Source organism: Dipodomys merriami, unplaced genomic scaffold (assembly GCF_024711535.1).
Source record: "Dipodomys merriami isolate MVZ:Mamm:240054 unplaced genomic scaffold, mDipMer1.0.p SCAF_48, whole genome shotgun sequence".
NCBI lineage: Eukaryota > Metazoa > Chordata > Mammalia > Rodentia > Heteromyidae > Dipodomys > Dipodomys merriami.
This window is the reverse complement of record NW_027206046.1, coordinates 1151047-1163607: the sequence shown is the minus strand read 5'-3', so window position 1 is coordinate 1163607 and position 12561 is coordinate 1151047. Positions and strand designations below refer to the sequence as shown.

Here is a 12561-nt window from a genome sequence, read left to right as displayed (position 1 = left end):
ACTCCGCGGCCCGGCCAATCGGCGCCACGCCCGGGAGGGGGAGGGGGAGCCAGGCCTCTTTTCCCCCCTCCCCTCCCCTCCGCGCGGGACCAATCCCGACTTTACAAGCTTGAACTTTTGCCACCCTCGGACGAGCGAGCGCGCCCGAGGAGGTACCCCGCCGCGCCGGCTCCAGGGCAGGAGCGGCCTTAACCCTTCCCCCGCCGGGCGTCGGGCTGCCGCCTCCGCAACCCCGACCTCACCCCCCCCAACCTCACCCTCCCTCCCCAACTCACTTCCATTTTCGTGGCGAAACCTTGCTCGGGGGGGAGCACGATCCCCTTACTCACACCCCTCTGGGAGGATCAGAGTAAATTGGAGGAGGAAGCACCCAGCGTTGACTCTCCCCGCCACCCCCCACAACCTCTGCGCAATCTTGCACGACCCCAGGGAGCTTTCGGGGAGACACTCCCCGCATCTACCCCACCCTCATCTCGGGCGAACCTGGAGGATCCCCCCTTTCCGAACCTGGAGGATCCACCCCCACTGCAAGAAGCATCCCGTACCCAACATTCGGTCCAGCAGGGCGGCCCCCAATTCCGCTCAGGATGGGGGTGGGGGTGGGCTAGAGTCTTTGTGCGGCCGCAGAGGATCTCCAAACCTATCAGCCCCCTCCCCCCCCCCATCCCCAGAGACGCAGGGCAGGAAGGCTCTCACGCACACCCAGTTTTTACTAGCTTGGACCAGGATGGGGGGGGGGATTGGGGCTGACCCTAAAGTATTTGCAAGTTTGTGATCGAGCCCGGGAAAGGCAAAAGCAGCCCCGAGTGTCGGGGGACAGTCGTGTCCGAGTGTGGTTTGTGCAGCCCTGTGTGTGCGTGAGAGAGACGGCTTCGCTCGCATCCGTGCCCGAGGCGCAACGTGAGCCACAGTTGAGCTGCGGGCGCTGTCAGGCCGAGGGCTGTGGGGGGGGGGGGAGAGGCGGGGAGGAGGGGGTGCTGGGGCGGGCTTGGGGCGTGGGTCCGGCGTCGGCCCGCCCCGGGAGCCAGCCCCCTTTGGAGCCACGGGCCCGGCCAAGGGACGTGTTCTCCTTTAAGAGTTAAGAAACTTGAAACCTTGTTTGCGCAACAATCAGCGCCGCGGAGCCGCCAAAGTGTCTAGACTGGCATATGATGGGAGGCAGCCAATGACTCCGCGGCGCTCCTCCGGGGGCCCTCCGTGTGCGTTTGAGGAGAACAAAAAAGAGAGCGAGCGAGCCGAGCGGGGGAGCGAGCGAGGGAGAGCCCAGCCGAGATAAAGAGCCGCCGGGCGCTGCCTCGCCCAAGCTCGCGGGGACCGCGGGCCACCGGCAGCCACTTTTGTGGCCGGGGGGGGGGAGGGGGCGACCTCCGCCGCCGCGGCGCCCCGCGCGTCCGAGCGCGGCGTGGGGGCGGGCTGCGACCTCTGCCTCGCTAGATTGCATTTTTAAATTCAGGATTCCCAGCAGCTCTTCGCGATTTTTTATTTTTTTCCCCCCAGCTTCGATTCCTTGGTGTGGTGTTGACACTCCAGGAGAAGCTTCACTCTCCAAAGTGTCTATCTGGAGACCTGAGACGGAGTTAGCCGAATTTTCGTGCATGCAAAAACCCAAGGATTTGGGTTTTGTGGGGGACTTTTTTTCTTCCTTTCCCCCCCCGCTTCCCTTCTTTTCTTCTTTTTGCAGGGACCCAAGGGTATCCAACCAGCCTGCTTTTTTTTTTTTTTTTTTCAGATCCTGCAGGGAAAGCCCATGTAATCAAGCGCTTGGGCTTTAAAGGGAGGTCCCGCCAGACCTTTGTGCTCATGGACCCGCCGCGCAACTTTTGAAGGCTCGCCGGCCCATGCGGGGTCTCTCCAGCCGCGCGCCGCCTGCAGCCCCCCCTAAGGCGCCGGGGCTGGAGCTGAGCCACCCCGGGCCACCGCGGTCCATGTAGCCGCGGGCCCCCTCGCGGACTGCGGCTCGGCGCGCGCGCGCGTGTCCCGCTCCCGGCGAGCTCACTCATGTGGCAGCCCTGCGGTGCCCCCTCGACGACAGGCTGTGCTCGGTGTGCACGGCGCCCTGCGGCGGAGCTTCATGTGGGGCTGCGGCCCGCGCAGCCGGCGCCTCGCTGAGGGAACGGACCCCCGGTAACCGGACACTGCCTCCCCCACCCCACCCCCCGTCCCCGGCGCCAAAGGATATCGTATGTTCAGGTCCAAACGCTCGGGGCTGGTGCGGCGACTTTGGCGAAGTCGTGTGGTCCCCGATCGGGAGGAAAGCGGCGGTGGCGGCGACGACGACGAGGATGGGAGCTTGGGCAGCAGCCGAGCTGAGCCGGCCCCGTGGGCACGAGAGGAAGGCGGAGGCTGCCGCCACCCCGAAGTCCGCTCGGTAACCCCACGCCGGCCCCGGGACGCGGTGGCAGCGCGGGGCGCCCCGATCGCGGGCAGGCGCCGTCGCGCGGGGGGCCCCCCGAGGCCCATGCCGGAGCCGGAGGCCGGCGCCGAGGGCTCCCCCCTAGACGTGGCCGAGCCGGGAAGCCCAGGCTGGCTGCCCGAGAGTGACTGCGAGACGGTGACCTGTTGTCTCTTCTCGGAGCGCGACGCCGCCGGTGCGCCCCGGGACGCGGGCGCCCCCCTGGCCGGGGCCGCCCCGGAGCCGGAGAGCAGCGGGCGGAGCCGCGAAGCCCGCTCGCGGCTGCTGCTGCTGGAGCAGGAGCTGAAGACCGTCACGTACTCGCTGCTGAAGCGGCTCAAGGAGCGCTCGCTGGACACGCTGCTGGAGGCGGTGGAGTCCCGCGGCGGCGTGCCGGGCGGCTGCGTGCTGGTGCCGCGCGCCGATCTCCGCCTGGGCGGCCAGCCCGCGCCGCCGCAGCTGCTGCTCGGTCGCCTTTTCCGCTGGCCCGATCTGCAACACGCCGTGGAGCTGAAGCCCCTGTGCGGCTGCCACAGCTTCGCCGCCGCCGCCGACGGCCCGGTCGTGTGCTGCAACCCCTACCACTTCAGCCGGCTCTGCGGGCCAGGTGAGCGCAACGCCGGGCCACCTCCGCGTCTCTTTCCTCGCGCCCCGCCGTGGCCTCCTTCCTGGAGGGTGAGGGAGGAGGGGGGGTACCCCTGAAAGGAAGGGGACCCCCTCCTCCCCAAGAGAGGCACCGCGATCCTGCGGGGGGGGGGGCGCGCGGGAAACTGAGCGCACGCTGCAAAAGGCAACTAACTTCATTTTAAGGCTCAAACAACGCCCAGACGGAGGGAGCACGTTGTTGTTGTTTTTAAGAGGTGTGATGGAGGCTTCAGTTTCGGGCTGAAAAAGGGAGGGCAGGTAAAGGGAAGGCCAAATAAGCGAGTGGCATTCCCTCCTAAGGTTTGGCAATTGATCCCCTCTCCTCTCCCTCCCCACTCCCAGTCTGCCCAGGTTTCCAGCCTTTGTATGCACATGCTCATTCCTTTCTGTGCCCAGGTAACTGTCCTTGTGAAAATTGTGAAGACTGATTGTGGGTGCAGTGTTGGTAAAGTGTTCACTTTGCTCCTTTGTGTACTTTGGAGCACAACATTTGCAGAACAATCCCTTCCTCATTTCCAACATCCCTCCACTATCCACCGTTTGAAGTTTTTATGTTCAGCTTGGCCACTTAGAGCCCTGGGGCATCTGAGCCTGGGAGAGGAAGCCAGGTAGTTTGTCACCTCTGAGAATGGGTCCCTCTTTGTTCTCTTCCAGGGATCTCCCGCATCCATTCACCCACCTCAGCCTGGCTTACCTAGGCAGCTTGTGCACTGTAGCAACCCAGGTAAGCCAGGCTGAGGTGAGGAGAGGCTGGGGTCTGTGTAGTAGAGGAGTTCTGATTCCTGCTTTACCCCCCTCTGGCAGGAACTGCTTACTTAGGAGTGCATGTAAATTCATTAGGTAGCATTGGGGACTTTGTAGGGACAGAACTGCAGTTACAGGCTGTTGGTCTGGGAAGTGGGGGTGGGGTGGGGAGGTGGTTTCCCAAGTTCCTTAGGCCTGTCTATCCTGGAGAGTCAATGCACCGAGGGGCAGATGATGGGTGAAAAGAGAAGGTGATTCTAAAAAGCCTGGAATTATCTCCTGTATCTTGTGAGGGCTTGTGTTAGTGGACAGAAGGGAAAATGTTTCCCTTTGGTGGTAGTTCGAGAAGTTTCCCTTTTGTGGTGGTTCCTGAAGATATGGCATTGGGTAAACTGCCCACTTTGTGTGGTCACTCCAGGGTCATTTTAGGGGCTTGGGTCAGGTCCTGAGTTGTGGCCCATACTGGACTTTGTCTGGCAGTTTGTTCCCTGGGCCTCCCCCAGAAGAGGCTTTCTTCCCTCTGCTTCTCTGGAGAAAGAACTCCTATTTGTGGTTGTCTTTGTGTAGTAGAAGATGGACAGACATGGGCCACAGACAGATATTTTCTCTTCTCATGTCAATGTACCAGCAAATGTTTGTTGAGCACTTGGTCTGTTCCAGGCACTGTGCCACCGAGCAGAGGGAAATGTGAGAGAATCTATGCCCTAGAGAAACAGAATCCTTAGGGGGGGGGGGAGGTGGGGACAGGGAGAGAATGGAAGAAGGGAAAGAGGCGGGGCCAGCAGTGCTTTGAACCACTGGGTGTTTTGAGTTTGTATTTAACTGGGTGGACTCTCTGAGCTCGACACCTCTTAATCTAGGGGAGCTGCCTTGCTAGATGATGGAAGAGGGTCTCTTGGTTAGCCTAGAGCCCAAATATCCAGGTTGGAGGCCCCAGACAGGACTCCCTGCTCTTCTTACTCCGGCATGACCTGGGAGCCCAACTGTTGGTTTGGGATTGGTGAACTTGGGCAGGAACAGGTTGAGGGAGACCCAGCAACTTGCAGTAACCATAGAACCAGGTCTTGATTGCCAGTAGCTTAACCTCTCCTCTTTCTTTCTTTCCCTCTTGCTTTCAATGGGGATGACTTTAGTCACATTCCTTCAATCAGCTGTGGACTGACACTGGGACTGGACTTTCTTCCTCCCTCCAGAAGGAGGCGCTATTGCGTGGGAGGGCAGCCTGGGAAGAAGGGGGGAGGAAGAATTTCCAGTTTGTCCTGGTGACCCTCTCTGATCTTTGCTGGGACCGAGGACGGGAAAGCCCTCTGCTGCTGGCTCCCCCCTCCCCCCTCTGGCCTCCAGCCTGGTTCCCATTGCTGGGCTGGCAGCAATGGGACCCTGCTCCTTCCAGCTCTCAGGGGTGAGGGCTGGGATATGGAGACAGACAGACACACCAAGCAGACATACAACTAGAGTTAAAGTCCACCGGAACGCCCCACACCAATCACCCATGCCCCACCCCCAGCTCACCCCTGTGACCCAGTAACAATCCTGGGGAAGTGTGTGTCACCCTGGTGTGTCTGTGCCAGATCTTCAACCACCAATTTGCTTTGCGACCTTGGTCTAGCTAGGTGGGCTTTTTCATCTTCACAGTTCTAGGGTTTAAGCTGGGTGCTGCTGGCTCAAGGCTTTAATCCTAGCTATTCAGGGAGGTTGTGAGATCTGAGAGTCTCCGGTTCGAAGCCCGCCTAGGCAGACAGATCTGAGACACTCTTATTTCCAATTAGCCCGCAAAAAAAAGCCAGAAATAGAGGTGAGTCTCAAGTGGGAGAGTACTAGCCTTAATTATTGATACCAAAAAAAGGGAAGGGGGAAGGGGGAGAAATTCTGCTGTTGGATGGAAGGGCGATTTCTAGTTCTCCCTGCCCTGTTTGCCCTCTCCAGAGGTCTTTGCCTGCGTGCCAGTCTCTGCCTTGGGCACCCTCTGGGGGCCTCTGGAATTGCTCTGCATGTGACTTCTGTGCCTTTTTACTGAGCGGGTGGGTGCCTATGTGGACGGAAATGTGGAGAAATACTTTAATCACAGTTCTGACCTGTGTTTATAGGGCTCCTTTCTCCAGAAAGTATCCATTAACTTTGGAAGAAATCTCCTGCTCTTTACTTCACCACTTCTTTTTTTTTTTTCTGTAATTATATTCAGTAAATTACTATTATCCAACTTGTGCCTGGGAAAAGAGAGACAGAGTGAGAGAGAAAACTTAAGAAAAACATTGGGTTCTCAAGCCAGGGGGAATTAGAATGGGCTAAAAAGTTCTGTCTCCCCCCCACCACCCTTTTCCTTGGCCTGGCATTATCCTTTGAAATGAGATCGATTTCAAGTTGGGCTTGTGAGCCCCCACCCCGCCCCACTGCGGGGCCCCTGGGCCTGTCTGCCGGTCCTGGAGGTGAGGAAGGGGTGATAATGTGCAGGGTGCCTCTTGCTGGCGCCAGCCGGCCGCGCTGTTTATCTGGCTGCCGGGGGAATCTGGGCAATTAGGCTCCGCCGGCCTTAAAGTGCCAGGAGCTCCTTTTCTGCTCTCCCATCCTGGAGTTTACAGTGGAACCTTTAGCTGGGGGTTGAGGGGGGGAAGAAGAGGGTAGGGGAGAGGCGCTTGGGAGGCCCCGCCTCAATACTCAGCCACCCCTGGGGAGGGGGTAGGGGCTGTAAAAGCTCTAGGAAGATGTGAATCCTTTCCTGAGCAAGATGCCAGGGTGCTCAAGATCCGAGGTGTGGAAGGTAGTGGCCTTGAATTGAAACTGTGCCCAGTACTGGGAGGGGCTGTGAACTGTCTTCTGGCTTAGAATGTGGGTCTAGATCCCAGAAGGCTAACTACCCCTTGAGGGCTGACCTGGGGGCAGCTGGGCTGGGCCAGAGACTAGCCACGCTGGGCTCCGGGTTCCTGGCCCTTGGCTATCCAATTGGTGCTCTTCTGAAGGAAGTTGGAGGGAACTCCTGGAGTCCATACCTAAGGCTGGAGTTTCAGATCTCTGATCTCTGTCTGACTCTCATCTCTCCTCCCACCACCCCCCAAAGTTTCTCTTCTGCTGCTTTGTCTCACTCTCCTACCTAAGCCTTACCTGAGTTCATATATTGGGGACTCATCTCAAATCTAGAGAAGCTTGGTCTAGGGGCAGTTGAGTTAGTACCTGTGGCTCCTGTATGTTATTCTAGCTCTTCAAGAGGCTTGAGATCTGAGGATTACCGTTTAAAGCCAGCTCAGGCTTCCAGGTCTGAGATTCTTCATTTAACCGCCAAAAAGCTGGAAGTAAGGGGTGGCTCAAGTGGTAGAGTGCTAGTCTTGAGCAAAAAAGCTCAGGGACAGCACCTAGGCCTTGAGTTCAAGCCCCAGTATTGGAATACAAAAAAGTATCCAGGATTATTCAAAGCACAATCATTTCATTGTACCCTGTTATAGTTGCCAATGTTTATTAGCTGATGAATGGGCAGACAAGATGTGATATATCTATCTGTAGAATGGAATATTCAGGCATAAAGAAGAGTAAAGTAATTGGGTGTGGTGGCTCATGCCTGTAATTCTAGCTACTCAAGATGGTGAGATCTGAGAATCACTGTTCAAAGCCAGCCGTGGCAGGAAAGTCCTTGAGACTATTATCTCCAATAAACAACAACAAAAAACAAAACTGGAAATGGCACTGTGGTTCAAAGTGGTAGAGCACTAACCTTGAGCACAAAGCTTAAGGCCAGTGCCTAGGCCCCCCCGCCCTGATCAGTACCCCCCCCCAAAAAAGTAAAGTACCCGCACATGCTATTACATAGATGAATCTTGAGGGGATCATGCCAAATGAAAGAAGTTTTAGGGTTTGGCAATTGGGGTATAGGAAGTGAAAGGGTGAATCTTGTCTGAATTATATCTCAATATTTTACAAAAGGATTATCAGGTATTGATTCCTAATTTGCTTTCTCCTTCGTTGAGTCAAAGTAGAATATTACATCTGCTACTGTCCTCTTCTGTGGCGTTGGGTGGGTACTTTACCTTGCTGGAGTTTGATGAGCCCCATGACCCCTTTTATTTCTCACATTCTATATCCTGTGTAATGGGGTGAAGGCCTTTGTACCTTCCATTTGCCTGTAGTGGTTTTGTGATTAGGTAAAGTTTCTCCCCAAACCTCTGGTGTCCTTCATTAGCTGGTATGTCTACAATCCGGGTTCATGGATTTTCTTTATGGCTCATTGATGACATTAGGAAATGCCAACTCTGATGTGGCTTGAGTGACTGTTACAACTCAAGGCCTAGGTTAACTCCTTCCCACCCTCCAGTGTTTTTTGTTTTTGCCAGTCCTGGGGCTTAAACTCAGGGCCTGGGCACTGTCCCTGAGCTTCTTTTGCTCAAGGCTAGTGCTCTACCACTTGAGCCACAGTGCTACTTCTGGCTTTTTTTGTTGATATGGTACTGAGGAATTGAACCCAGGGCTTCATGCATGCTAGGCAAGCACTCTACCACTAAGCCACATTCCCAGCCCCCTATGTTTATTTATTTATTTATTTTTGAGCTGGTACTGGAGGTTGAACTCAGGGCCTAATGTTCTTGGTTGGCTTTTTTTGCTCAAGGCTGGTGTTGTGCCACTTAAGCAACATCTCCATTTCTATGAAGATAAGAGTTTCTGACTTTTCCATCCCAGCTGGCTTTGAACTGCTATCCTCAGATCTCAGCCCCCTGAGTAGCTGGGATTCCAGGCGTGAGTCACCAGTTGGCCTGGCTAGCTTTTGGGTTGCCAGTAAAGTCTTTGTAGAGCTACTGGGAACAGTGGCTTAACTTCTGCTCCCACTTTCATTGTAGCTGAGTTTTATCTTCGGGAATAAATGTGGATGGCAGATGGCCAGAGCACCATGCTATGTTGCTGAGCCTCAGACAATCATATATATCATATATGTGTGTGTGCGTGTGTATATACATACGTGTGTACATATATATGTATTTGTGGTATATATATGTCTATATGTATTGCAAAAGTTACCCTAATCTTAGGATTCTTGCAGGCTTTCTGGTACATTTGTGGGGTTATGACCAGGGCATGAGGTTGGAAGTAAGAGACTTGGCTCTGATTCAGGCTCTCCAGCCAGTTCCTGACCATGTCAATTTCATTCTCCAGACAGTAGTCTCTTCTATAGTGGGGGCTCAGTTCCTTCTAATCCCTAAACCCAGGGCCAGCATCAGAAGTGACTTCTAGTCAGGTGCCTGTGGCTCACACCTGTAATCCTGGTTACTCAGGAGGCTGAGATCTGACAATTACAGTTCAGAGACAGCCAGGGCAGGAAAGTCCGTGAGATTCTTATTTCCAATTAACCACCATAACACTAGAAGTGGCGCTGTAGCTCAAGTGGTAAAGCACTAGCCTTGAGCTGAGGAGCACAGGGATAGCACCCGCACGCACCCATGCCCAGAGTTCAAGCCCCAAGACTGACCCCCCCCCAAAAAAAAGTGACTTCAATGGAAGGCAAATATTCCCCTTCCTTCCTTGATTTTCTTTTTTTCTTCATGCTGGTATTAAGGCTTGACATCATGGTTTGGGCACTGTTCCTTAGCTTTTTTTCTTGCTCAAGATTGGTTCTCTAGGGCTGGGAAGGTGGCTCAGTGGTAGAGCGCTTGCCTTGCATGCTCGAGGCCCTGGGTTCGATTCTTCAGCATCACATAAGCAAAAAGAAAAAAGCCGGAAGTGGCGCTATGGCTTAAGTGGTAGAGCACTAGCCTTGAGCTGAAGAGCTGAGGGACAGCGCCCAGGCCCAGAGTTCAGGCCCCATGACTGGGCCCCCCCCCCAAAAAAAAAGATTGGTTCTCTACCACTTGAGCCACAGCTCTACTTCTGTTTATTTGGTGGCTGCTTGAAGATAAGAGTCTCATGGACTCGGGCTGGGAAGGTGGCTCAGTGGTAGAGCGCTTGCCTTGCATGCATGAGGTCCTGGGTTCGATTCTTCAGCAGCACATAAGCAGAAAAAAAAGCCGGAAGTGGTGCTATGGCTCAAGTGGTAGAGCGCTAGCCTTGAGCTGAGGGACAGCACCCAAGCCCAGAGTTCAGGCCCCACGGCCGGACCCACCACCAAAAAAAAAAAAAAGTTTCATGGACTTTTCCTGCCTGGGCAGGCTTTGAACTGTGATCTTCAGATCTCAGCCTCCTGAGTAGCTAGGATTACTGCCCTTGAACCTTGTGGTTTAAAACCCCTGTGTCTTGTCACTGAGGTCCTGTCTCACACTTTTACCCTGTCTCCATTGTTATTATCCACTGACAGGAAGGCATGGAGGCCTTGCTGAGTAGTCATTGTGCTGAGCTCTGACATAAGCATTCCCCCAGTCTCATTAAACAGAGTCAGGTTTGGATGCAAACTCTAGCTCTACCGGATGGACAGGGCAGAGCAAGTCAGTTTCCTCATCTGTAAAATGGGGTCATAATGTCATCTTACTTTTATTTTTGAGAAAGTTTTTTTTTTTTTGGCAGTTGTGGGGCTTGAACTCTGGGCCTGGACCCTGTCCCTCAGCTCTTCAGCTCAAGGCAAAGTGCTCTACCACTTGAGCCACAGCACCACTTCCAGTTTTCTGGGAGATGAGAGGCTCACAGACTTTCCTGCCTGGCCTGGCTTTGAACCATGATCCTCAGATTTGAGCCTCCTTAGTAGCTAGGATTACAGGCGTGAGCCACCTGTGCCTGACAAGAAAGTATTAAACACAGAGAGGTGTCTGATGAACATGATTAACCACATAAAATTGAAAATGCTTGGCTTTTGTTTTTGGCTAATTGAAATCTCATGGAGTGTTGTTGTTGGTTTTTTGCTTTTGGCCAATCTTCTGGATCTCAGCTTTCCAAGTAACTAGGATTATAGGCAGGAGTCACTGGCGCCAGGCTTAGTAGTCACTTCAGATCGGAAAGGCCACGCTTGGGGAGAAGCCTCCTATGGAGGACAACAAATGCTCTTACAACTAATTGTGCCTTATTATAATTGCAAAAATACTCATTACCCCTGTGTCATTCCTGATACCCGCCTAATAATAGTTATTACCACTTTATTACCACAGATGGAGTTTGCTTTAACTTGCAACTTGATGGTGTTTAGTTTCATTTATAGAAAATGAAGGGTCATTTCATTCATGCAAATTGTTACTTAGTTTAGCAAATTGTTGCTTCCCATAAAGCAAGAACCTAAGACATTCTTCTGAAGGCAAAGTATATGTTTTTAAGGAGGAGTATTTTAGGCAAATGAAAGAAACTCATAGGAAAAACACCATAGATAGACAATAAGGAATCTCAAATGCCGGGTGTGGGACAGTGCTCCACCCCTGCTTTTATTTCCAGTAGAAAAGTAGGAAGGTAGATGTGGTTAATTTAGGGCCCCCTATCAAGATACCTGAGCCAGGTACCAGTGAGTCATGCCTGGAATCCTAGCTACTAAGAAGGCTCAGATCTGAGGATGGTGGTTCGAAGCCAGCCTGGGTGGGGAAGTTCATGAGACTCTTGTCTCTAACTAACCACTAGAAAACTGAGACGCACTCTTTAAGTGGAGGTGTAGCTCAAGCAGTAGAGCTTAAGAGACTGTAGTATCCAGGACCTGAGTTCAATCAAGCCCCACCACTATCACTACCAAACACCTACCACCACCAAAAACAAAAGATACCTGAGTTGGGTTTGGATTTCAAGGACCTAATTCTTATTCCCAGGAATGTTAGTTTGGTAAAAAAATTTTCCTGTCTCGGGGCTGGGAAGGTGGCTCAGTGGTAGAGCGCTTGCCTTGCATGCCTGAGGCCCTGGGTTTGATTCCTCAGCACCACATAAGCAAAAAGAAAAAAGCCGAAAGTGGTGGGTGGCTCAAGTGGTAGAGCGCTAGCCTTGAGCTGAAGAGCTGAGGGATAGATAGTGCCCAGGCCCAGAGTTCAGGCCCCACAACCGGACCCCCCCCCAAAAAATTTTCCTGTCTAGACCACTGTGTTCAACCTCAGCTCTGATCAGGCCTGCCAAATTTAGCAAATAAAATGCCGTAAGGCCGGGTTTAACTTAATTTCACCAGGGCAGCATAATCTAGTATAAGTATTTCCCATCTACTGTGCAGGGCTATACTTACATTACAAAAGCATGTTTACCCCGCATTCAAATTGAAAGGCTTCTGCTGTAGTGGATGGGTCTTAAGGCCTGACTCCCCACCCCCACCCACCCCCAGGCTCTCTTGTTATGATAATAATAGGTTCTCTTTGTAAAGATGTTTTTCCTCTGTGCCTGAGCTGTGCTAAGCATTTTACATACATTATCTTCTTTTTCCTCTTGGTAAAGCCAGGAGGTCTGTGATTATCATCTCCCGTTTAGAGCCGAGGAAAAGGACTGGAGAGGAGGGGTGCCTTGTCTGAGCTCACACCAGAGGAGGCACTGTTGGGGTTGAGCACCCCAGGTTCTGTTACTGTTCCATTAGGTTTGGGCAGTTAGGGTGATGGGAGAGGTTAGGGAGCTTCCTGAGACCTCAGATCATGATTTCAGGAAAACAGTTATAAAAGCACAACGAACCCCAGGTGTGCAGTCCGCTTCGCCCAGCAATGACAGTTTATCTTCTGTCTTCTAGAATCACCGCCACCCCCATATTCTCGGCTGTCTCCTCGGGACGAGTACAAGCCACTGGGTAAGTGCACCCCAACCCCCTTTCTGGGCTTGAAAGCCTTGATGCTTTGAAATGGGGGCAACGTGTTTTTTTTTTTTTTTTTTTTAACAAACATTCCCAGGATTGGCCTAACGCAGAGCCTATATTTACATCTTGAAATTCCTGC

At 53.3% G+C, this 12561-nt stretch overlaps 1 protein-coding gene across 1 annotated transcript in view; it reads left to right on the top strand.

Moving 5' to 3' along the window:
• The first annotated feature begins 1092 nt into the window (after nucleotides 1-1092).
• Smad6 (SMAD family member 6) overlaps nucleotides 1093-12561 on the top strand; it is a 77858-nt gene continuing 66389 nt past the window's right edge. Inside the window, exons 1-3 of the mRNA XM_069995076.1 lie at nucleotides 1093-1199; nucleotides 1730-2999; nucleotides 12360-12416. Of these exons, the coding sequence (XP_069851177.1) occupies nucleotides 2183-2999; nucleotides 12360-12416 (874 nt within the window). The 5' untranslated portion in view covers nucleotides 1093-1199; nucleotides 1730-2182. The remainder of the gene's footprint in view (nucleotides 1200-1729; nucleotides 3000-12359; nucleotides 12417-12561) is intronic.